The 26,799-nt window shown below is 40.4% G+C and overlaps 1 protein-coding gene across 1 annotated transcript in view; it reads left to right on the top strand.

The window, feature by feature from the left end:
* Positions 1-25,189, top strand: part of LOC124607294 (monocarboxylate transporter 2-like) — a 92,979-nt gene extending 67,790 nt beyond the window's left edge. The window contains exons 7-9 of the mRNA XM_047139586.1: positions 12,430-12,728; positions 21,364-21,555; positions 24,511-25,189. Coding sequence (XP_046995542.1) covers positions 12,430-12,728; positions 21,364-21,555; positions 24,511-24,650 — 631 coding nt within the window. The 3' untranslated portion in view covers positions 24,651-25,189. The remainder of the gene's footprint in view (positions 1-12,429; positions 12,729-21,363; positions 21,556-24,510) is intronic.
* Positions 25,190-26,799: the final 1,610 nt, after the last annotated feature.

Genomic DNA, 26,799 nt, shown 5'->3' with positions numbered 1-26,799 from the left:
ATAAATAGGTTACATGAGTGCTACTATTTTTGCAATATCCGATCGCTTGCGAAATTAAAACCACAGTTAAAATCCGATGACCCTTTCTGAGCGTACATAGAGCACGTAAAGGTGCCAAACAGTAAAGAGTCCCGCCAAATGCGAAGCGCGTACTGTTATTCGATTTCTTCATGCTGAGTGGTTCAGGCAGCCCACATTATGCAACTTTCATGCATGACAGCAAAGTGCGGCAATGGTGCAGGAACTTTTAACCAGGAAGTACATATCGTATGTTTATGACGCAGGCGGTCAGGGAAGTAAGCGAGAGTCAGCCGATGACGTCGTACAGCTAGTAGAATAGGCGATTCGATAGAATCGCCTACTAAGGGCAATTCAGAAGTGAAGAGGAATGTTGTCATCAGGCATCGTCCTTCTTCATGAATGCTGGGTGGCACACTACAGCAATAACAAAGATGCTCCTGCAGATTTCTCGATACGGAGTGTTTGGTCACCCACCACACAGCCCGCACTTGGCTCCCTTTGATTCTCATCTCGTTGATCACATGAATGCCTGGCTTTGATCGCAGTATTTTCCCACAGACGGCGAGCTGGAGACTAGATCAGTGGCATAAAGCATAGGCTGCCTTCTCTGACGTGGGTTTTGGAATGTTGGTACCACACTTATGTATATGTCTCCGAAGGAGCGGTGAAACTGTAGAAAACTATCTAGAAGGTGTAGGCGAATGTTTCAAATACAATATTTTTGATTTTCACTGTGATTTCCATTTCGCAACCGATCAGTCCTTGGAAAAAAATAGCCCTCATAGAATCACAACTACTGCAACTGATAGTTTGTTCTCCATAAAGTGTAATCAGGCTTTTGATGTCTCTGTCAACACATTGAATTTCATACTATCAGAAGCCGGTACACAACAAAATGTGGACGAAAAAGAAAATTAAAGATCACTACTTCACTGAAATATCATCGATCCAAATACAGCGCCTGATTTTTGTTAAATACATTACTTGTGAGAGAAATTATAGAAATGTGTTCTCGTCAGTCAAGTAGCCCAGTAGACTGAGAGCAGGGCAAATGGACTCCCACTTAGGAATATGTAGCAAAGGATTTCCAGTTTCACGATCCACCTGATAGTGAACTAGGGAATAATACTGAAAACTTAGGTCGAAGCCAGGGGATCAGACTTACTTTAATCAATTTTTTGAACAATGTTGTCCTTTGTAGCGAGATGTGTATGTGTGTGTGTGTGTGTGTGTGTGTGTGTGTGTGTGTGTGTGTGTGTGCTTTCCTACTACAAAGCATCCAACCTCAAATTCTACTGCTTGCACAACTGAGAGCGCCAGCTCTATAGTAGAACGTACACGTACTAACTTGGCCCGCACCTGCGCAGACAGGGTGTTAGTGGTGGAGACAGCAATAGTAGTGGGGTCTCCGTTATGAACGAAGACAGTGCGGTACGGGACGTGCTGCTCAACAGCTGAAGCTATGCAGAAAATTTTATCTCATATAACTTGTAAGCTACAGCTCGCGAGAATGCACACTATTGTATTAGAAAGCTATGACAGTACACTCAATAATTCGATAAATTTTGAAATTCAATGTGCAATCTAAGACTATTCGACGATATTGGCAGCAAAGCTTGAACCATGGCCGAACGAGAAGTCTAGAAGGAAGTAGTCGACCTAGACAGACGACAGAACCTGAGCACCGAGCAATGGTCAGAGAGGCAGTCGGAGCCCCGAATTCATCGTTATCATCGATCAAACGCGCAACTGGTGCTTCAGTGACCGCAAGGACCGATAATGGACGGCTCACAGAAAGGAGGCTGAGCGCAAGGCTCCATTTGCTCCAACTATCATTGACCCTGTACACCAACAAGGCCGCACATTCGCCCTGGAATCTCAGTGACTGCAGTAGAACTAAATGACGGTTCCCGTTCCGAATCGATCCCTGATGACCAGTGAAGACGTGTCCAGGGACGACTGGACATAGGTGGAATATCAAGCTGACTGGTGGATTGCCATACATTCCGACAAGCAGGAGCGATGGTCAGGGATGGTATTTCATTTCATAGCAGAACTCGTTGGTTGTCATCCGTGGCACACTTACAAATGTTTCAAATGGCTCTAAGCACCATGGGACTTAACATCTGAGGTCATCAGCCCCCTAGTCTTAGAACTACTTAAACCTAACTAACCTAAGGTTCAAAAAATGGTTCAAATGGCTCTGAGCACTATGGGACTCAACTGCTGAGGTCATTAGTCCCCTAGAACTTAGAACTAGTTAAACCTAACTAACCTAAGGACATCACACACATCCATGCCCGAGGCAGGATTCGAACCTGCGACCGTAGCGGTCTCGCGGTTCCAGACTGCAGCGTCAGAACCGCGCGGCCACTTCGGCCGGCTAACTAACCTAAGGGCATCACACACATCCATGCCCGAGGAAGGATTCGAACCTGCGACCGTAGCAGTCAAGCGGTTCCGGACTGAAGCGCCTAGAACCGCTCGGCCACAACGAACGGCCGGCACGCTTACAGCACAACGGTACGTCGACGATATTCTACGCCCCGTTTTGTTGCTCTTTATGGCAAGCCATATTGGTCTTATATTTGAACAAGATAATGCCCGCCCGCACACGCTTACCTAAGCTCTTGCCAAATAATACATCGGCCAGAAAGGTCGCCGAATCGCACCCCAATTGATAATATGAGCGTTGTGGGCAGGGCCCTCCAACCAGCTTGGGATTTTGACGATCTAACGAGCAAATTGCACAGAATTTGGCTGGACATCCAACAATCCTGTCAGTCAATACCAAGCCGAATAACTCCTTGCACAAGGGTCAGAAGTGGACCAACGTGTTACTGACTTCCTCTATTTGTGAAGCTCTTTCCCTTGAACAACTCGTACAATTTTTCTGAAATTGCAGTTATTTGTTCGTCTGCAAATGTACAGCACATCTGCCGATTGTCGTTCCATTCGGGTAACTCCATCGTTGTGCCTCGTTTCACTTGCCTTAGAGCAGGGGTTCTCAAACCTTTTGACCTTCGGACGCATGTAAATGACCTCAAATAATTATGGGCACACTGCATACACATTTCTGAGGAATATTTGACAGCAATCAGCACAGGAAACAAATACTGTGATAAAATAACACTTTATTTTGAATTTCGCGTCCAGACTACAGAAAATACAACTTGCATCAATAAAAAACATACATTATCACAATACGAACAAATAACTCTGTATAAAACTGTAAGAGAATCTTGAAGCACGAGTGTCACCCAAATGCCTCTTACCCTGCCAAGACGAAAGGCAAGAGAAACTATTAAACAAACATTCCGAATAGGGAGAATAAGCCACCTTATTTCCTTAACCAAACTGAATAATCCGACGAAACGTAAGGACTCGTTCCGTGTTAAACCTGACGTGAAATGAATAAAATTGAGTAGCTATATGTTCTTTTATATTTGGGCATATGTTTTCCTAAAATATTACAGGGAGCACCCTGAAATGTTCTAGTGCGCACCAGTGCACCCTGCCGCACATTTTGAGAACCACTACCTTAGTGTGCAAATAATTCCTAAGTATGACAGCGACAAAGAATCAAATAAACAAATTATTAACGAAGCAAAAACCCATCGATCGTGCGCTGCCAGAAAGGAGTGTCGTGAAACAAAAAAGGTGTGAAAGATGTAGTATAGTGGTGTGTATGGCTTTCTAATATATCAACAAAGTAAAATAAACATGTGCCATGCAGAAATAATATGTAAGTCTTCTGACATCTTGTTTGTTCAACTACCTAAAAGCAAAATTTTCGTGGCCTTCTTCGGTGTAATGAAGCGTTGAAAAGTGCAGGCGATGAACAAAAATAGGGAAACACCAAACGCGCAACATATTACTATGCCTAAAACGGTGTAGGAAAACCGTTGGTATTCAAAACAGCTTTCAGTCGTCTCGTAATGGATAAATACAGGTCCTGTATGATTTTCAAGTATATCTTACACCGTCCTTCCTGCAAACTAACGGCAACTTCAGGTAACTATTATCTGTCTCTCCAAATAAACCACAAAGGCTGAACAATTTTGAGATCTGGTGATTTTAGGGGGTAGAGAAAACGTGACAGTTCATTCTTCAGATCACATAACCAGTCCTGCGCGATGCGAACTGTGGAAAGGGGGCCCTGTCTCTTTAGAACACAGCCTAACCATTGGGGAACAAATATTGTAACATAGGATATACCTGTTCAGCAGCATATCTTAGGCAGTAATGTGACGTTACAGAGTAACGACAGAGCCATGAAGTATATGGTTGCCTGAATCGTCACCAAACACCCGCCACGTTTCACTGTTGTCAGCGAGCAGTCTGCGTCGTAGGCTTGGAACGGTGTATTACACATGTAAATTCGAGAACGTGGTTCTCTCATTAGAAATAAAACCACATTATAGAAAGGCTGCATTGTGTTTCAGGAGAAGTCATTTACACTTTTTATTTGATGAACAAAACAGACGTTGGAAGCTATGAGCAACAAGCGTCAACCGACTAAATTCCGTAGCTTCTTAGTTCAGGTTTTTTGGTTTGCGTTTGGTTTCCGTGTTACGAGCATTTGGAACAGTGTGCGAGGTTTTGGAAATGCAGTTCACCTTGCAGTGTCCCGCTTATGGAGATTCCTATGCGTTGATTTGATGCTGACAGTATTCGCGAGTGCGATATTCAATTCTGGACTGATTTTGCAACTGTCGTCCTCTTATTTTTCGTCACTCGACACACGCTTTCATCCGTGATTTGACTAAGAGGGTGATGTTTTTCCGCTTTCCCTGTATGCAGGATAAATCTTCGATATGGTGCCTCTCGAAACACGAAACACTTCGGCTGTCTTGGTTACAAAAGCCCCCACCATACGAGCACCAACAACTTGCCCACGTTCGAATTCACTTAGCTCCGGAGTAATGCACTCACAACATGACAGAACACTGTTCTGGCCGTAACTGACACGCACAAGGTATTGTGGGTACTGCACAGGTTCGTTGTCAAATACAACAGCACCACCCGCAGTGATGGGTAGCGTCTGCATTTATGTTCAAGCATGCATCGCTCGCGGTTTTTCCGTATTTTTTTCCAACACATGTACTCGCTGCGACGCTTTATTCGCGTTATAGAGCGGCTGCAATAGTCAGTGGTTCCTGCAAGAACAATTTTTAAAGAAATCTTCGCTTCCGCATTTGCCTCTTCGGATAAAAATTTAACAGTATAGCGTATGATCACACGTGTCCGATAATGAAGGACTTTCCCTATTTTAGTGATGCGTTAAGACTGGTGCCATGCCATGTCATAAAGAGACAGCGACTAGAACACTCGAAGTGAGTAGGTCGACTAGAGGCAGTCAACTAACGCGGCCTTTCCTTGGGAACAGCGGGATGGACTCGCCCAGCGTTGACGAGAAGGTGTTTAAGCGCCGGTGCCTCGTTATTTTGCGTGAGCTCTAACTCAATTCTCGCGAACGTGAACCGATCAGAGACAATCATTCGCACTGGACAGTCTTCATCTTCAGTAGAGCAGCTGATAGCCCACGGGGCGAGACCAAAACGACTCAGTTTCTAACGAAAACTTAAAATATCTTATCCAAATCGGATATTTCTTGTAATATGATGAACAGTTCGGATAAGGTTTTATGTAGCTTTTACTACCGCTTTAGGCCGGGTTTGGCCTTCTTAAGATGTTAACCAAAACACAGTAGCCTACATTTGCTACAGGTGGTGTCAGTTGGTGTGTATCATGGCGCACCAATCATAACAGTTTAATAAAACGTGACCTATACTATTTTGTTCACAAAATAACAAAAAGGATCAACGACTTCTCCTGCGACACATTTCAATCTTTCTAAGGATATCATCAAGTTCTCAGTGATGGTGTTCGTAAACTAAACCCAGGAGACTTTTCTAAAGCACTATTAATATGACGAGAAAAACTAGAAAATATAATGCTGTGGTCAAGGTTTTTTCAATTGTGCTGCTTTTATCAACTTCAAGACATATTTATATATAATTGGTAGAATAGAATCATACATAGACACCAAAAAATTCAATCACTTCATCCGCAATCCTTCATCAAATTACTTAGTAAACAAAGCAAAAACTATAAAACAACTGAGTTATCCAAATTTGGTTTCGAGTGTGATGTTCCATCATAAGATGACATTTCGAGCCTTCACGAAAATTAAGATCTTCTCTTAGTACAACTAACGTTCTTGACCCCCACCACCAAAATACACAATAAGCCGTACAAGGTATTTAACACACATTATATTTGTAGGATGGAACTACTGTACATAAACACTATGTGATCAAACGTATCCAGGCACCTGGCTGAAAATGACTTATAAGTTCGTGGCGCCCTCCATCAGTAATGCTGGAATTCAATATGGTGTTGGCCCAACCTTAGCCTCGATGACAACTTCACTCTCGCAGGCATACGTTCAATCAGGTGCTGGAAGGTTTCTTGGGGAATGACAGTCCATTCTTCACGGAATGCTGCACTGAAGAAAGGTATCGATGTCGGTCGGTGAAGCCTGGCACGAAGTCGCCGTTCCAAAACATCCCATAGGTGTTCTGTAGGATTCAGGTCAGCACTCTGTGCAGGCCAGTCCATTACAGGGATGTTATTGTCGTGTAACCTCTCCGCCACAGGCCGTGCATTATGAACAGTTGTTCGATCGTGTAGAAAGATGCAGTCGCCATCCCCAAATTGTTCTTCAACAGTTGGAAGCAAGAAAGCGCTTAAAACATCAGTGTAGGCCTGTGCTGTGATAGTGCCACGCAAAACAACAAGGGGTGCAAGCCCCTCTGTGAAAAACACGACCGCACCATAACACCACCGCCTCCGAATTTTACTGTGGGCACTGCACACGCTGGCAGATGATGTTCACTGGGCATTCGCCATATCCACACCCTGCCATCGGATCGCCACCTAGTGTACCGTATTCGTCACTTCAAACAATGCTTTTTCAGTGTTCAATCGTCCAATGTTTACGCTCTTTACACCAAGCGAGGCCGTTCGACCTTGAAATCCAAGTTTCCTCACCTCCCGCCTACCTGTCATAGTACTTGCAGTGGATCCTGATGCAGTTTGGATAGATGTCTGCCTATTATACATTACGAACCTCTTCAACTGTCGGCGGTTTCTATCAGTCAACAAATGAGGTCGGCCAGTACCATTTTGTGCTGTATATGTCCCTTCATGTTTCCACTTTACTGTCACATCGGAAACAGTGGGCCTAGGGATGTTTAGGAGTGTGGAAATCTCACGTACAGACGTATGACACAAGTGACACCCAATCACCTGACAACGTTCGAAGTTGGTGACTTCCGCGGAGAGCTCCATTCTGCTCTCTGTCTAATGATTATTGAGGTCGCTGGTTTGGAGTACCTGGCAGTAGGTGGCATCACAATGCACCTAATATGAAAATCGTATGTTTTCGTGGGTGTCCGGATACTTTTGACCACATAGTGTACATATAACGAAGTCCAATAGATTTGGTGTCAACTGAAAATAATAATTGTATGTGCCAACTTTTTCCATCATAGAATCTTCCCCAGGCGTTGGAAACGGTTCTTAGTATAATGGTTCAGTAGAAAATTGCGCTTAACAGTGGAGCTACATCACTGGCAAATTCACTATATAAACGGACAGAGCTCCCATCAGAGTCTGTAAACTGTCGTAGGTTTAACGCTTTCGGTGGCTTCTCAAAGTTTTACGTTAGCTACAGTGGCTAGTTACGCGTTCCTTTTACACACAACAAGGGTCTGCGAAGTAGTGTAGACTGGCTAGATTCGCTGTCCCCGCCCAGTTGCTGCATGGAATCGAACGTAAGTTTATATCGGTATGTTGAAAGCTCATCCGATGTTACACAACGCTGTCAGTAGAAGCCGAAGCTTTCGCTCAGAAGTATGCTTTAAAGCAGTGAAGACTTCTGCAGCTGTCCTCCCCATAGCTCCCATGGAGTGCTGACAAAGTGATTCCGATTAGAAAGAAGGTTGAATACGACTGCTTGTTGTAAAGAACATGTGAGTGTTTAACTGAATAACTGAAGCCGTGCCTCACTGACGTTAGAAGTAAAGACTATCACAACAGGAACAAACGCGGTGTATCACCAAACGAAATATGTATACGTTTAAAGAGTGTAGACCGCAGATAGCTGTGAGGAAAGTAAAAACGAAATAAAAACTCTACGTTAACAACAGTATCGAGAAAGAGATGTTATTGCGGCCTTGAAGAGACTTGGTGCTGGCAATGAGGATGTTTGCGTACCAGTAGTTTTTGGCGGATATTGATTAACCATTGGCATGGATTCTTACAAGGGGACCGCGTTCACTCGTCCGACCGATTTCGTCCAGATTTGTGATATTTGAGGGCCTTGGCTTGAAATGAAAGTGACAGAAATAGAAGCCCCAAATTCCCAAACTTTCAGAAAAAATAGAATTTTTGGCTCGGGTCGGGCGAGGTATGAGCCATTTATGGCAGCGTATTTGCCAGTCGCTGATTGTTGCAGCGAAAACAGCACAGAACGGTGATACGAAGGCCACGGGGTCGAGTTCCAGTGCGGAAATTTCTTTTACTTTGACGTCTTACGTTACTTACATTTCAAATAACCCGAAACAATTCTCAATATATTTTATTTGTTACTATTAACAAGAAAAGGGTGAAAAGGAAAGGCAAAGGAAAGTTACGACTGAAAAATAATTTCTAAGAGCTATATGTAATGCAGGTTTTGTAATGTTTACTGAGGTTCTACAAAGACTGTAACTGATGAGCGAATATTCATAAAGATGTTTACTTAAGACATTCTGTGAACTTGAAGCACAAATTGACATGTATTTTCGCGTATTTCGGACTTCCCATATAAATCTCGTATGTGCGAGTCACGTCACCTGAGATTTGGTTGATCTCCTGAGGTATAACCCATTTTCATACACTGGAAGGATACGTGAGGTTTCGTAGTCCTTAGTCTTAGCGACGACAATGCGATCTCTCCATCGCTCTGTACAGGGGCAGCTTAGATGAATTGTATCGTCAACTGAAAATGATTGGAAAAAGCACTCACTCTGTCTCCCTACCAGCAGTCTCTTTCAGGTATTTTCCCTGAAAAGCAACTCCTGCTTGCAACTCATTGACAGAAACACTTTTAATGGGTTGGCAACTGTCTACATGAAATGAAGCACAACTTTAGATATACGATGTCTCTTCAAAAATTATCGGACCATCATCTTTCCTGCGTAAATCAAAGGAGGGCGGGAGACTTCCTTCGCTGGAGTTGTGGCTGGGACCAACGAACGCAGCTATGCCTTTGTTCCCGCCTACAGAAAGCATCAGTCACTGGCAGCTGGCCTATGAGTGACGGCGTGTTGTAAGCGCTCGGAAGATAGTTGCCGTTGCCAAAAGATTGTGCAATCGGAATAACGAGGGAAATCTTAGCTATATCACCTCATGATTATTCCACAGCCAGGGTTTTGAATGTGGTGATCAGTACCTGTGCAGCAACCAGGAGAGCATGAATGTGATTAATGGGAACCATTCAGATTTAACTCTTGTGATCACTTTTACTAACTCCTACCGTCTCGGAACACCAGGGGCTGGTGTCCAATACTGTTCTAATATGGAATCACGTCCGTATGAAGTAAATGATCCGGGACTGAACTACCATTAACCGAATGAAATGAGCAAAATGAAAGAGAAGTAATCAGTCTTTGCCTCCGCAGTATAGCAATACCAACAGCAGTGCCATTTAGCACAAAACAGTACCCATTCCCCTCTATAGGTCCAACTGATGTGAGTCTGCTTTCTAAGGATAGTAGACGCGAAAAAGTGACCGAGCGGCTGCAGAGGCGTATTTGTTATGGTACCTAACGCCACTTCTTTTTAACGGCAGTCTTCCAAGAGATCCCCCCGCACAGTGGTCATTTCTGTAATGTGAAGAAAGATAACGCTTTTGAAATGAACCGTCCGCCAAACTTACTTAACGTCTTAAATTATAGAATGTGAGATGATAACTGTGCAGCAACCGGTAAGACAGTTCTGTAGTTCCTCAGGAACATACTGGTATGGATAGATGAACTTTAATCATTTGAACTGCAGTAAAATTATCCTATCAATTAATATGAATTATTAATACAAGTAATCCGCAAGCATTCCTCAATCATTCCTTATAATTGCTAATTTCCTTTAATGGTTCGCTATCTACATTTCTCACATCATCGTTTCCGAATCATGTTCCCACTTATATTTTCACTGGTATCTCTGTAATGCTGCAGCTTGAAATTTTACTCATGAAGACATTTTTACTGTTTTTGTTTAGTCTTTACTACTGCAGTGCTATTTCCCCAATTACATTGATATTTAATATATTATAATTATATATTCATTTGTTATGTTATCATTAAGTTCACCACACCATTTCTTAATTACATATGTCACTCTAATTAGAAACGACATATATTATTCATGTGCTGAGAGAGTTCGTAATTGGCAATTCATCCAAGTTAGTTTTGTGGAGTGCTTCATTGGAAATAATAACTAACCAGGCAAGAGATTACACTGGGTACAATAACCAATTCAGTGCCCATACGTATAATAGACTGGAAATAGCACAACTCACCTTCAGAAATTCCACCTGTAAATCTTTTATACCATCGCTGACCGGTCGTTATAGGGCAATTATTTATTTTATGATGTAACCACGTGACCAACTGTGATAATTTTCATTTATTGTTCCGTCTCATTTACATATATTTTATTAGATTACATGGTTCGATCACTCTAGATCGTCCATAGATCTAAGTACTTGTGTCTTGTCTATTCAGAATCACACTTCAGATATTTATATCTGAAAATGATTCAGAATGATCAAAACACGAAATCTAATAAAAATTGCAACTGAGACCGAACAATAAATAATTATTTTAAATATATAAAACGGTTGCTTAATCTTTGGAGATGATTATGTCGACTATAGTGACAACTAACTATCGCTATTCTCTGTTGCACAGCTTTTAGATTATAATAATGATCAAGATGGTGAAGCAGGCAGTAACTTCCTATCCATATGTCAGTACCAGATATGTTCCATCATAAGAAAAATAAGTAAAACTTTGATGTGCTGTTAGAATGACAAATTTAGTTCGTAATTTCTATTCGAATCGTATATGACGTAGTAACAGGTAAAAGTATTTCCTTTATAACAACATCCAAGAAAATTTGACTGATATTTGTGTGTTACTGATTGTTGTTTTCTAGTCTAATCTTAATTACACTTGTACGAACAGAGATTTAGATACCACACTAAAGCTGAATGGGTTAAGTCTTCACAGCTCCTTTAACGAACTGGGCAAGATGTTACATTTATAAGTCACAACTAAACTTTCTGCAAAACAGCATAGAAATGGGAAGTAATATGTGTAAAATACATATCTCAATAACTGCAATGTTAACATTACAAAAGTCAGATGTATTTTCTTGTTAAAATGTGATAGGCAGATAAAGGCAGCTTTTCTTCTTCACGAAACTAAAATAAGTATGTGTAATGTTGTCCTAGAACAGCTGAAAATTTCTATGCAGCTTCCAATCAGCAGACTGCAGCAGCTTTAGATCGTCTGCAGCAAGTCATACCCAAGCTCAACACGACAAGTACGACGGTACCAAATTCATGAGACTCCCACTGCATTGAATGCAGCCTTGTATTATCAGATTATGGTCAGAGCCTTAACATGGCTTGTGCGCATCCTTATTCTTCGACCCGAAGCAGTTTAACATCAGCTGTTGGATTTTTCACTACTTGGGACCACTGCAGCTGTTTGAAGTTCACTGAATTCAGCAGTGGCTACACGGTGACTGATGATGCTCTTCCTGGAAGCTACGTGCCAGGAGGTGCAAAGAGTGGCAGTCTTTATCGTGGTAGAAGACCAAGTTCGAAAATAGTGGCATTTTTCTCTCCTGGTAAGATTAATTCGTACAGAGTTTCAGTTCATACATACCTAGTTATGATTCAGTTTCATTAAATATTCACGATGTTTCCTTTACAGTGTAGAAACAATAAATTCAAACGTAAGTAATACTGGCAATGCTCAGTAATCAATCTCCCAAAAAGAATAGATCGGCATTGTTAACATGGATAAACAACGTCAGAATATAAGTGCGTATAGCGCTGTTACGTTACAACTTTTTCCCGCATATCGAGTTACTAATAATACATATTTTACTAGTTAGCTCTCACCTTGTACAACTTACGCCAAGTATGCAAAAAATGCTAGCAAGAAAAAGTGAACAAAAAGCATAAGCCGTAACTTGGATGAAGTTTCTTGAAATAGTATCATATTTCTCCTGTTGCAGCAAACACATTTTACTATGAAAATCTTTTAAATTGTGTATTTTTCTTTGTAGGTGGTGGTCAGTAATTATAGACCTGTTGGATCTGCGGCTAATGCAAGACCTCCGATTCACTAACGTCCTGATCGGCACGTCGCTGGTCTTCTTCGTAGACATGATGTTCATGACGTTGCTGCCGCTGTACCTGTTTCACAACAACCTCAGCCGCGAGGAATCCGCATTCTGCATGTCAGTTGCGGGCGTGGCGGACCTGCTAGGGCGATTCACCCTTGTAGTAATAGGGGCCTGTTGCGTCCCCAACAACAGAATCTTATTCCTCATCAGTGCTGCTGTGTCTGTTCTCCTCAGAACAAGTGAGTATATCAGCGAACCAAAAGCTTACGATTTCATGATGCACAACTCACAGGCATTGTTGCCATTTTGTGACATGGTACACCGCTGCTTAAGAACGAGTTGACCTATAACAGCTGACAGAATTATTATGTCTTATACCAAACACACAGAAGACACTAACAACTAAAATTAGAGCAGTAACGAGATAATTTCTTTGATACTTGATAATATTATTTTTCTAGTGCATATAAGCATTCTGCGATGGCCTGTGCTGCGTACGAAAAAATTGTTTGGATTTATTATCTGTCAGAAGGAATGAACGAAATTTGTCTACGTAAAGAGTGTCGTTTTCATTCGAATACCATCTGTTCGTCGCATCATAGAAGGAAATTTAACGTCTACGATGAATAAAAGGCATTCGATAATGTCCTGATGGCCGAAGCACCTACTCAGATAGACTTCGTAGCGCTAGAAGATATCATTAAAATCAAACATCCATTGTGTTTGTTGTATGGTATTACTTTTATTGTGTTAACCGGTTTTCGGCTTACAAGGCCATCTTCAGTCATTTACTGAGTATTGTCACTAATGAAGTTACAATGTTTGTAAACTACACTGGAAGAGAAGTTACACATCTAGATTGAAGCAGAAACGTGCAGCAAATAACATCTTTGACAGTTGCTGGAAATGCAATCTAAAAAGTAAAAATTTGAGCAGTAAATAAATAAAAACGAAGTATACAGGAAAAAACTTTAACAAAAAACTGGAACAACAAACCTACATAACAGTTTAAATTAATAAAGAAAACCAATAAAATCAAATTAGTGTATTGTTCAGCTTTTGTACATTTTAAAATACAGTACCACCACACTCTCAAAGATAGCATTTACTGTATGTTCCCTCCACTCCCCCAGTTTCCTGCATCTACTCCTTTCTATTTATCTTTTTGATATTGCTTAAGTTCCTGATACATTCTGTAATTAAATTGATAATTCTTTCTTCTTGTAGTTGGTTTGTGTATTACTGTCCATGTATTATACCTCCTCAAGTAACTTTGTGAAGTATTAGTTTTATTTTATTTTATTGGCTTTGTTTGTTAACGTAACCTTATGTGGGCTTCCTGTTCCTGTTCCTGTTTTCCCCTTTTAACTCGGTTTTTATTTATTTACTATTCAACCTTTACATTTTACATTACATTACCACCACACTGTCAAAGATGTTATTCGCTGTACGTTTTTGCTACAACCTAGATGTGTAACTTCTTTCCATTATTGTTTAGAAACACCGTAACTTCTTTGGTAAGTGTCTGGAGATGGCCTTGTAAGCCGGAACCGGTTAACACAATAAAAGTAATACTGTAGAACAAAAGCAAACTAGCGCTTTTGATTTATTATAATGTTGTTCTAGCAAGAACCGACGGAAGATTCAGTTAACATAGATTGTATTTTGCGTAGCTCTTCGCACGTGTCTTCCCATTATAGTTCTCCTCCTGACAGGGCATTAAAGGAAAAAAAGAGAAATAAAAGAAAAGAATACAAGATAAAGGTTATGTAGAAGGGTCAAAATAATGCAATACGTATTTTTTCGTATGTTGTCCAGTCTAACTTTTAATGGGTAAAAAACACACGGCAAGGTAATTTGACATGTTAGGAAAATCTTCGAAAACACGAAATATATGTTGTTGTTGTTGTGGTATTCAGCCCTGAGACTGGTTTGATGCAGCTCTCCATGCTACTCTATCCTGTGCAAGCTTCTTCATCTCCCAGTACGTACTGCAGCCTACATCCTTCTAAATCTCCTTAGTGTATTCATCTCTTGGTCTCCCTCTACGATTTTTACCCTCCACGCTGCCCTCCAATACTAAATTGGTGATCCCTTGATGCCTCAGAACATGTCCTACCAACCGATCCCTTCTTCTAGTCAAGTTGTGCCACAAATTCCTCTTATCCTCAATCCTATTCAATACCTCCTCATTAGTTATGTGATCTACCCATCTAATCTTCAGCATTCTTCTGTAGCACCACACTTCGAAAGCTTCTATTCTATTTTTGTCCAAACTATTTATCGTCCACGTTTCACTTCCATACATGGCTACACTCCATACAAATACTTTCAGAAACGACTTCCTGACACTTAAATCTATACTCGATGTTAACAAATTTCTCTCCTCTAAGCCTACAAATGCTAGAAACGTAGGTTTGCCTTCTCTTAATCTAGCTTATAAGAAAAGTCGTAGGGTCAGTATTGTCTCACGTGTTCCCATATTTCTACGGAATCCAAACTGATCATCTCCGAGGTCGGCTTCTACCAGTTTTTCCATTCGTCTGTAAAGAATTCGGGTTAGTATTTTGCAGCCGTGACTTATTAAACTGATAGTTCGGTAATTTTCACATCTGTCAACACCTGCTTTCTTTCGAATTGGAATTATTATATTCTTCTTGAAGTCCGAGGGCATTTCGCCTGTCGGCCGAACGAGGTGGCGCAGTGGTTAGCACACTGGACTCGCATTCGGGAGGACGACGGTTCAATCCCGCGTCCGGCCATCCTGATTTAGGTTTTCCGTGATTTCCCTAAATCGCTCCAGGCAAATGCCGGGATGGTTCCTTTGAAAGGGCACGGCCGAATTTTCTCCCCGTCGTTCCCTAGTCCAATGAGACCGATGACCTCGCTGTTTGGTCTCTTCCCCAAAACAACCCCCCCCCCCTGCCCCCCGTTTCGTATGTCTCATACATTTTGCTCAGCAGATGTCACAGATGTCAGTAGTTCTAATGGAATGTTGTCTACTCCCGGGCCCTTGTTTCGACTTAGGTCTTTCAGTGCTCTGTCAAACTCTTCACGCAGTATCATATCTCCCCTTTCATCTTCATCTACATCCTCTTCCATTTCCATAATATTCTCCGCAAGTACATAGCCCTTGTATAGACCCTCTATATACTCCTAAACCTTTCTGCTTTCCCTTCTTTGCTTAGAACTAGGTTTCCATCTGAGCTCTTCATATTCAAACAAGTGGTTGTCTTTTCTCCAAAGGCCTCTAATTTTCCTGTAGGCAGTATCTATCTTACCCCTAGTGAGATAAGCCTCTACATCCTTACATTTGTCCTCTAGCCATCCCTGCTTAGCCATTTTGCACTTCCTGTCGATCTCATTTTTGAGACGTTTGTATTCCTTTTTGCCTGTTTCATTAATTGCATTTTTATATTTTCTCCTTTCATCAATTAGGTTCAATATATCTTCCGTTACCTAAGGATTTCTACTAGCCCTCGTCTTTTTACCTACTTGATCCTCTGCTGCCTTCACTATTTCATCCCTAAAAGCTACCCATTCTTCTTCTGCTGTGTTTCTTTTCACCATTCGTGTCAGTTGTTCCCTCATGCTCTCCCTGAAACTCTGTACAACTTTTGGTTTAGTCAGTTTATCCACGTTCCATCTCCTTAAATTCCCATCTTTTTGTAGTTTCTTCAGTTTTAATCTACAGTTCATAACCAATAGATTGTGGTCAGAGTCCACATCTGCCCCTGGAAATGTCTTACAATTTAAAACCTGGTTCCTAAATCTCTGTCTTACCATTATATAATCTATCTCATACCTTCTAGTATCTCCAGGATTCTTACATGTATACAACCTTCTTCTATGATTCTTGAACCAAGTGTTAGCTATGACTAAGTTATGCTCTGTGCAAAATTCTACAAGGCGGCTTCCTCTTTCATTTCTCTCCCCCAATCCGTATTCACCTACTACGTTTCCTTCTCTCCCTTTTCTTACTACCGAATTCCAGTCACCCATGACTATTAAATTTTCGTCTCCCTTCACTATCTGAATAATTTCTTTTATTCCGTCATAAATTTCTTCAATTTCTTCGTCATCTGCAGAGCTAGTTGGCATACAAACTTGTACTGCTGTAGTAGGCGTGGGCTTCGTGTCTATCTTGGCCACAATAATGCGTTCACTATGCTGTTTGTGGTAGCTTACCCGCACTCCTACTTTTTTATTCATTATTAAACCTACTCCTGCATTACCCCTATTTGATTTTGTGTTTATAACCCTGTAGTCACCTGACCAGAAGTCTTGTTTCTCCTGCCACCGAACTTCACTAATTCCCACTATATCTAACTTTAACCTATCCATTTCCCTTTTTAAATTTTCTAACCTACCTGCCCGATTAAGGGATCTGACATTCCACGCTCCGATCCGTAGAACGCCAGTTTTCTTTCTCCTGATAACGACGTCCTCTTGAGTAGTCCCCGCCCGGAGATCCGAATGGGGGACTATTTTACGTCCGGAATATTTTACCCAAGAGGACGCCATCATCATTTAACCATACAGTAAAGCTGCATGCCCTCGAGAAAAATTACGGCTGTAGTTTCCCCTTGCTTTCAGCCGTTGGCAGTACCAGCACAGCAAGGCCGTTTTGGTTAGTGTTACAAGGCCAGATCAGTCAATCATCCAGACTGTTGCCCCTGCAACTACTGAAAAGGCTGCTGCCCCTCTTCAGGAACCACACGTTTGTCTGGCCTCTTAACAGATACCCCTCCGTTGTGGTTGCATCTACGGTACGGCTATCTGTATTGCTGAGGCACCCAAGCCTCCCCATCAACGGCAAGATCCGTGGTTCATGGGGTGGGGGGAGGGGAATGGGCATTATCGAATATAGTGTTCAAAAGTCTTTCGAGGAGGAGGCAGACTTGAAAAATACCTTGAGATACGCGAAGATTCCAGATGGATAGCCTCACTGTGGCTTAGAAACGAAGTATTGGATAGTAAGGCGTACAGGTATGAGTACAAGGAAGATAACTGCTGGAAACTTTGGGTAATCTAACAAATCAACTGGACCAGCGGAAGAAGGAAATTAAAAAATTTGCATGAAAAGAGAGGAATAGAACGATATATAATTCAAAAGCCACTTAGTAGTGAAATTTGTACGAAGTGCAAGGAGCCCAAGGCGCAATGGCTGCAGGAAAAATGGGAAGAAATAGGAAACGAAATAGTCAATCATCGTTAAGCACAGAGAAAAGTCAAAACAAACTTCCGTGAATTGAAACGAAAACGTCAAAATTAAGAATGCACGAGGGATTCCATCATTAAACCCAGAGAAGAGAACAGATAGGCGGGAAAAGTACCTTGAAAGCCTCTGCGATGGGGAGGAATTGCCTGATGACATAACAGTAGAAGAATTGGGAGTTGATATCGAAAACATAAAGTATCCAGTTTTACAGCCAGGGATTAACTGAGGTTTGGAAGACTTGCTGTAAGATAAAAGTAAGTGGGAGAAGTGGAAACAAAACGACTACTCATGTTGGTTTGTAGAATCTACCAGTCTGGAGACATGTCATCAGACTTTCGGAAAAGTATCATACACAGTCGCAAAGAGAGTAATGACATATAAGAGCGAGGATTGTCGCACAACTAACAGCTAATGCGTCGACAGTGTGACAAGAATAATATACAGAATAATGGAGAAGAAAACTGACAATCAGTTAAACGACGATGATTTTCGATGTAGGAAGGTAAAAGTATGGGAGGTAGGCTTCTGACGCTGTGCTTGATAATGGAAGCAAGATTTAAGAACATCAAGACACTTTCATCGGATTTGTCAACTTGGGAAGAGCGTTCAGCGCTGTAAGAAGGTGGAATGATACGTATGAACTGTACGGAAAGAGGGATAATGTATAACATGCACAAGAATTACGACACGACACTAATTGTGGAAAACAAAGTGCTCGGATTAGAAAGGGTTTAAGAAATCCATGTAGTGTTTCGTCTTAACTGTTCGACCTGTAGACTGAAGAAGCAATGACGGAAATAAACGAAGGTTTAGGAGTGAGATTCTGATTCCGTGTGAGATGATATCAATGCTAAGATTCATTGATGACGTTTCTATTCTCACAGCAGAAGAACTGCTTAATAGAACAAACAGCTAATGATCACTGGAGACTGATAGACAGTAACCTGAAGAAAGATGACAATAATGAGGAGTAGCAGATATGAAATTGGCATTAACTTAGCAATAACATTGGGAACCACAAAGTAGACAAAGTGAAGGAATTCTGGTAAACTGAAAAAAAGGACACATAACAGACAAAGGAAGGTGGACACACAATGTAGACCAACATATACAATGAGGGCATTCCTGAATAAATGAAGTCTGCTAGTATAAATCACAGACATTAATTTTAGGAATAAATTGCAAAGAACGCACGTTTCAAGCACTGTATGGTACTGAATCATGGACAGTGTGAAAGTCGGAAAAGAAGGGGATAAAAGCATTTGAGATGTGATGGATAGAAGTAAGTTGAAAATTAGGTGGACTTATAAGGTATGGAGAGATTATCTGCAGAACCCGTGAAGAAAGGAACATATGGAAAACACTGAAAAGAGCAAGGAACAAAATGATAGGACTTGAGTTAACTCATCAGGGAATAAATTCCATGGTGCTTGACAGAGCTGTAGGGAGTAAGAACTGTAGAAGAAGGCACATATTGTAATATATCCAGCAAATAATTGAGGCTGTTGGGTGCAAGTCCTACTCTGAGATGAAGAGGTTGGCACAGGAGACCATTTCCTGCCTGGGTACATCAGTCCAGTCAGAAGGCTGATGACTCAAAGCTCTTAAATAAAAGTTATTTGGATGTACACTACATACAGACATAATGTTTATTTCATTGCATTCATTTGTTAAAATACCTTATCTGTAACCAAAGTAGAAGTAGTCACAATCAAGCAGCAGTAGCCCATTGCAAACAGTACTGTAAGGTGCTTAAAAATGTAGTAAAAATGTTTCTGTTACTGATAAATCAGACATATGAACAGTATTTTACAATCATTTTCGGAGCATTCCTGGTGAATTAAATAAAAAATTAGTTTCTACAGGGAATCATATAACTCTCTTGGCAAATGCCTTCCCGAGATTGATATCTGAAATACTCCTCTGTGATACAGACAAGGGGGAGACAGAGTCAATAACTAAATCACTTAAGACTAAGGACTCTCATGGATAAGATGCAGTGCCTAGCAGAATATTAAAGTACTGTGCTGCACATGATAGCTCTGTATTTAGCCATATTTGTAATTTTTCCTTTGGAATGGTCAGCTTCCTGAACAATTAAAGTGCTCAGTATTAAAGCTACTTTATAAAAAGGTAGAAAAGGATAATTTAGACAAGTTTAGACCTATTTCTATGCCATCAGTGTTTGCTAAAGTTATTGAAAATGATTATACCTTAATTTATCTGATAATTGATCATTTTATATCACGCAATTTGCTATCAAATGAACAGTTAGGCTTTAGAAGTCTTTAACAACTGAAAATGCTATATTCTCTTTTCTCTGTGGGGCACTAGATGGGCTAAACAAAAGGTTTCGAACGCAAGAAATATTTTTTGATTTAACTAAGATATTTATTGTGTTGATCACAAAATATTGCTCCAGAAGTTGGACCATTACAGAATACAGGGAGTAGCTCACAGATAGTTCGCCTCTTACTTTAGCAACAGGCAGCAAAAAGTCATTATCCACAGTGTTGAGAATGGCTGTGATGTGGGGTGTGAGTGGGGTATTGTCAAATGGGGGGTGCCCCAGGGATCGGTGTTGGGGCCACTCCTGTCCCTTATTTATATAAATGAGATGTCCTCTAGTATTGCGGGTAACTTGAACATATATCTGTTTGCTGATGACATTAGCTTGGTAGTAATGGATGTTGTGTGCAACATTGGCTCAGTTTCAAACAATTCAGATCATGACATAAGCTAAATCACAGGAAGACTCAGATTTTACACTATCTAACATGTAATTCAACAAAACCTAACATCTTAATTTCTCAGAATGGTCATATGATTAGTGAAACTGAACAGTTCAGATTTCTTAGTGTTCAGATAGAAGAAAACTGTCGTGGAAAGTCCGCGTTTAGGATCTTCTTCAAAGACTTAACGCCGCCATTTTTACTATTCGAACGGTATCTGAAGTAAGTGATCGTTGGACACGATAATTAGTCTACTTTGCTTATTTTCATTCGCTTATGTCATATGCTATTATATTTTGGGGTAGTGCTTCCCATCCTAAAAGGATATTTTTAGCTCAGAAGCGGGCGGTTCGGGCAATAAGTGGTGTAAGCTGGCGAACATCTTGTCGACCTCTGTTCACTAGTCTGCTTATTTAGACATTATATTTGACAATATATGTATTATTCAATGTCTTTTCTTGTAAACAACATCAGCTTATTTCCAAAGAATAAGCAGCTTTCACTCAGTTAATACTCGGCAGATATCAAACCTGCATTTGGATCGGACTTCCTTAACTCTTGTGCAGAAAAGTGTGCAGTATACTGCTGTATCCATTTTCAATAAGCTACCACAAAAATTCAAAAATCTTAGCAGTAATCCACGCGCTTTCGAAGCTGAAGAGTGTCCGGGTCACTCCTGTTCTGTCGAGGAGTTCCTTGAAAAATTAAGCTGATTCTTGTTGTGCTGTTGATTGCGTTAAACTAATGGCTTGACTTTTTCGGGTTCATTAACATTTTATTTTTATCTGTTACTACTTTTACATTGTAATTTCTTGAACTGACACGTTCCATGACCTTGGAGATTTGCTCCTCAATTTGGTCCTATGGAACGTGACGTATAAATAAATAAAGTCAAACAAGTAAGTATTCCTATGTTTGCAGTGTACATCTTCTTCGCGGATTACACGTCCGTTATGGTGCTGTCGGCACTTCTGGGCTACTCCAAGTGCTTCATCCTGTGCGTATTCACACTGGTCCTGGGAGAGGTGTGCAGCCCGGATCGCTTCCCCGCTGCCTTCGGACTGCAGAGTGTCTTCACTGGGCTCCTCAACGTCGCCTTCGGGCCTCTCCTAGGTAAATATCTGAAGGGCCTCTCTAAAAGGCTCAGACGATAACTACACGTAGATTTATGTGTTTGGGTTGCATATAAGGCTTTTTTCCGATTAGGCGACTCTCCATCCAGTCCAGAGATTTTAGGATATACTCCATCATCTACTTTTTTTTAATCACCAGTCTTGTGCCAAAGTCTTCATTTCAGAGTTACATGTGCTCCCTTTGTTGGATGTGTTCCAATCCCTGTCTTCTCCTACAGTCTTTCCCTCTATAACTGATTCAAATACGACGGACGTTTTCCTTGAGGCTTAACACATAGACTATCATCCTTGTCTCCTCTTGTCAGTGTTTCCCATGTATTCCTTTCTTCGTCGATTCTGTGAAGAACCTCCACGTTCCATATCTTGTCAGACCACTTAATTTTCAACATTCTTCTATAATACCACATATCACATGCTTCGATTCTCCTCTTTTTCGCTTTTCCCAGAGTTCATCATTCACTTCCCACAGAATGCTGTGCTCAAAACGCAGATTCTCAGAAATTTCTTCCTGAAGTTAAGCCCTAAGTTTGATACTAGTAGATGTCTTTTGATTAATGACGCACTCCGTGTTACTCTACATCCTCCTTGCTTCGTCCTCCACATATTATTTTGATTTCAAGGTAGCAAAATTCCTTAACTTCGTTTGCTTCATGGTCGCCAACGTAGATATTTCATTTGTCGCTACTCTTATTGCTGATGCTTTCGTATTGCTTCGGTTTAGTCTCAATCCACATTCTGTTCTCGTTTGACTGTTTATTCCATTCAGTAGGTTCTGTAAGTCTTCTTCTTCAGTTTCATTGAGCATAGGAATAATATCAACACATCTTATCATTGACAATCTTTCTCCCTGAATTTTAATCCCATTTCTGAAACTTTCTTTCATTTCTGGCTTTGCTTCTTAGACGTGTTGATTCAATAGTAGGGGCGAAAGACTGTAGCCCTGTCTTACATCCTTTCTAATCCGAGAACTTTGTTCTGGGTCTTCTATTTTTATGTTTGCACCATGTTATACTGTCGAATGGCTAGCTGCTGAAATTAATTGATTCTACATTCAGAAGATCGAAATTAAGTAAACACTACATATTGTGTATTTTCTGTTGAAACTGCGAAAAGAAACTAGCACCACGTCTATTTTTGGTGTACATCATGTTATTTAAGTATTGCATATTTTCTCATTCTTAAATTAGATACAGCGTTATCACATTAAATCGATAGAATTTTTGATTATCATGGAAAAAACATTTGTTGATCCACGGTACGGAAATTTTGTAAAATCACACACTTTTTATAGAAAATAAATGTGGTTTATTGCTATGTCTAAGAAAACTCAAATACTTCACAAAGACTTTGAGACAGACACGAAGACACTAAGACAGACCTCGCAGTTACTATCTTGATAGTAATGGCATCTTTTTAATAATTAATGTAATATTTTTCATTATCAGATAATTAATCAGTGACAATCGATTTGTCACTTTACAAATGAATTTATAAATTATTATGCGTCGTAATTTACTTAACACTTCCTCCAATTATTAATAATATTACAGACTCTCAGGGAATATACAGTTTTTTCCATAGATGCACATTATTTTACATTAATTCACTCTGCATTTGGTACTTGTTTTGGGGATTAACAATTCCTCAAATGTATGCAGTGGTTGTTTAATATGGCGTTCTTGTGTACAATCATATTCTGAACAAGAATACTTTTGCATAAATTCTATGATATTATGTTATATCTAACAACGACTTAATTATTGAACGCAAAAGTGCGTTTTAGATTTTTCAATAACATAAATAATACCTCATTCACTTACCAACATGTTAAATATCAACTTATCAGCATCTTGGAATGCCAGACTGTCTACGTCTAGCCTTTAGATTATAGAAAACGCATGTGTTGTATACTTTAATGAGCCTCTGTATTCGCTACTATATTATTCAGCTATTGAGTCAATTACGTTACAAGAAGATCCTGACGTTTTGGTTCACGACACAAAGAAATACATCTTACAGATGAGGTTTCAGTTCCTTGTGAAATTTGATGAAACACATCAAATAGAATGACGCAGTTTGAAATAGACTTAAGAACAGTGGAACAGAAACTTGGCTAAGCGTCGAAATAGACAAAAGTGAAATTGTTGAGGAAAACTGAAGTGCATATAGAATGGATAGGGTAATGGGTTATGGATTACACTGGCGTAGTGAGCTACATATTAATGATATGTCATCTCAAAAGCTTAGTTATTCATCAAGTTTTACATCCCCAGACGAACATACGTCCTAACTTTCAACTTATGGAAATATCAAGTTTTTTAAAGTAATTCATTTCAACAACTGAAATTTTCGTCACTATACCTAACCTGCAGGATACAAAGAAAGACTTATCTGAGCATATGTGAAGGTCTTTACTTTTGCATCTAGGAAAAAGCACAACAACACAACATTTGATCTGTAAAAAAATGTCGTAAATTCTGCACTAGAAATGCGTAATGACATAATCGGCTTCGAGCCCCGAGTCACGTGATTTAGATGTTGATTTCAGTAAAATGACGTCATGCGCAGTGTCCACTCTGTATATCTTTGATTTCACCATAATTTTTTGCATTTGCCACATTACGTGAAATGAATTGCAAAAATAGTATTAAACTGTGCAGAGCAAAGCAAATGAAAAAAAGAGAAAAACCCATTTTAGATTGAGCGTTACAATTACGCACTAGTTTTATTACAGGAAATAATGTAATGTTGTTTCAATAATTTTCTTTCAGTTTTTATAGTTCAATCAATCATTAAATCAAAATAGTTTATAACATATTTTGTAACAGCAAATTTAAGCCTTCTGAATGTGTAAAACTTGTAATTTAAATGTTAAATTCCGTACTACAATTCACAGGTATCAGCACATTAATACAATTCCGTTTCTCTTTTTCAGGTAAACTAAAGGATTTGACTGGCAGCTTTAGTTCAAGTATCTGGGTTCTTACCGTCCTTGGCCTGCTGTGTGTAATACCGTGGACCCTGGAGCTTTGTGTGACTGAAATAAGAATACGAAAGAAGAAGGCGCACGTGTGAAAGGAAGCCAAGCATCTCCTCGACCCTACTCTGATCATCGGCAGAAGTCTCCGCCGTACGCCGTATCACCTTGCAGATATCAGGACTAGGCCGTAGATTGTGCTAACTGTTAGTATTGCCCTGCATGTATCACCGGAAGACGCATGATCTACATATGTCTCGCTAGTAACGTGTTAATTTAGACGAACTTTAAACCAGGAGGTAGATGTGACAATGGGCACTTAGAAGGACGTGAATGTCCATAAGCTCAGCGTTTAAATTAGCGCAGAGATCGATTTTAACTGCGCACTTGACTCTCCATCATCTGTAAAATGCAGCTCGTCTGACGTTTGGCAGTCATGTTGTACCAGTGTTGTGGCGACATTCTTCGTGAATTTATGTGTAGCCCGAGTGTCCTCAGGTATCGGCTTAGTAATTCGTCACATGAAATGTGCAGATACACGTACTTTTATGTTTTTACTGTACAGAACAAACATCATTAACTTAATATACGTATGAAACGATAATTTATTTTCATTCGTATACATTTTGTAATGCTTTTAGAATCAATATTGTTCTGACACGGCAGATTTGTTAGGTATGTTGATAATGCTTGCAAGGTTAACAGAGGTTTCCTCTCATGAACTATGTCGTTTTCTTCTTGTTACTCTCCTGTACCCAGTTTCCTACAGGACATCGTTTTCTTTTTGACGAGCTATATCTACATTTCATATATTACGACTAACTACTAGTCATACTGTTGCAATAAAAGTAGACATGTGCACACAGTAGTCCAGAGGTGAGTACACGATGAATTTAAAAGAAATCGTAAGTTTCAGGCTAACCTCCATTAACATAAAGTCCTGCAATGTCCAGAGAAAGAGCTTTGGGACTTTATTAAAGAAATATAGACTGAAAATGGTCCACCTATAATTACTTTTTACCTACAGCATGTTTAGAAATTTGAAGGAAGGTCAGCGTTGGCCGTAATATTGATGGTTTATTGATCGCAAAATCGATTTTCAATCACATAGTGATCATCTTCAGTGCTATGGTGCACAAATTAAACTCATAGGCACTGGTATCAAGTTATGATCAGTAACCAAAGCTAAGAAACGATCACAATAGAGTTATTGTGATTGTTTGCTAGCTTTGGTTACTGATCATAACTTGATGCCAGTGCCTATGAGTTTAATTTGTACACCATAGCACTGAAGATGATCACTATGTGATTGAAAATCGATTTCGCTATCAATAAACCATCAATATTACTGCCAACGCTGACCTTCCTTCTAATTTCACGTATATGGTCGTTGTGCACACAGTACTCCATGGAGTCGCCAATCACTACACCATGTTTGTTTTCATGTAAATACATAAAACTGCAACCAGTCACTTTTTTGAATAGTTATTTATTATTCCATGAACCGGTTCTCGAACGTTTCCAGGTTCATCTTCAGATGGTTTTTTGGAAGTTATGTCACAATCTCTAGCATTATGCTGGGTGCTGACCCTGTGACAAGAAGATGGAACACGTTTTAATGTATCGCCATGACTATTGTTTATGACTATTGTTTATGTGTCGATATGGATGAAAATTTAGTTTTTTACTTACTGCGACAGTATGGGCTTCTTTTTTCGATAGTGTCCATCTGGCTGCTTCCATTTTGATGGCCAGTTGCTACATCACTTCACACACTTTCACGAATACAGATTGTGTGCAGAGACGCGGAGAATCACGCTGTATACCCATCGTGGACGAGGTAGCTCATGGCAGCAGCAGTTTCTGCCCACATGAGACGAGGCAAACAGTAAGCTGTTTGTTCACAGGGGCGGCAGATAGCAGCTGAACAGCCGCTCTGCCCCGCAATCGAACGACAAACTTCCGATATAGGAGTCTGGCAGCAGCTGAGGTAGGATTGGAGAGCACCACCTCCATAATATTGGGTTCAGCGCAAACCGTAGAGCAGCAGCTAACAGCGGCACAGTTTGGAGGTGAAACGCTGTAGATTCACATAGACTCGTAGGCTTTATGAGTGTCGTAGATCCTCCTTGGAGATGGTGACTGGTATTTTTCCAGAGGGCATGCAGCTTTACTGTATGGTTAAATGATGATGGCGTCCTCTTGGGTAAAATAGTCCCCCATTGGGATCTCCGGGCGGGGACTACT

The sequence above is a fragment of the Schistocerca americana genome, chromosome 3 (genome assembly GCF_021461395.2).
Source record: "Schistocerca americana isolate TAMUIC-IGC-003095 chromosome 3, iqSchAmer2.1, whole genome shotgun sequence".
Taxonomy (NCBI): Eukaryota; Metazoa; Arthropoda; class Insecta; order Orthoptera; family Acrididae; genus Schistocerca; species Schistocerca americana.
The sequence above is the reverse complement of the archived record's forward strand: the minus strand, read 5'-3'. Positions and strand labels throughout refer to the sequence as shown.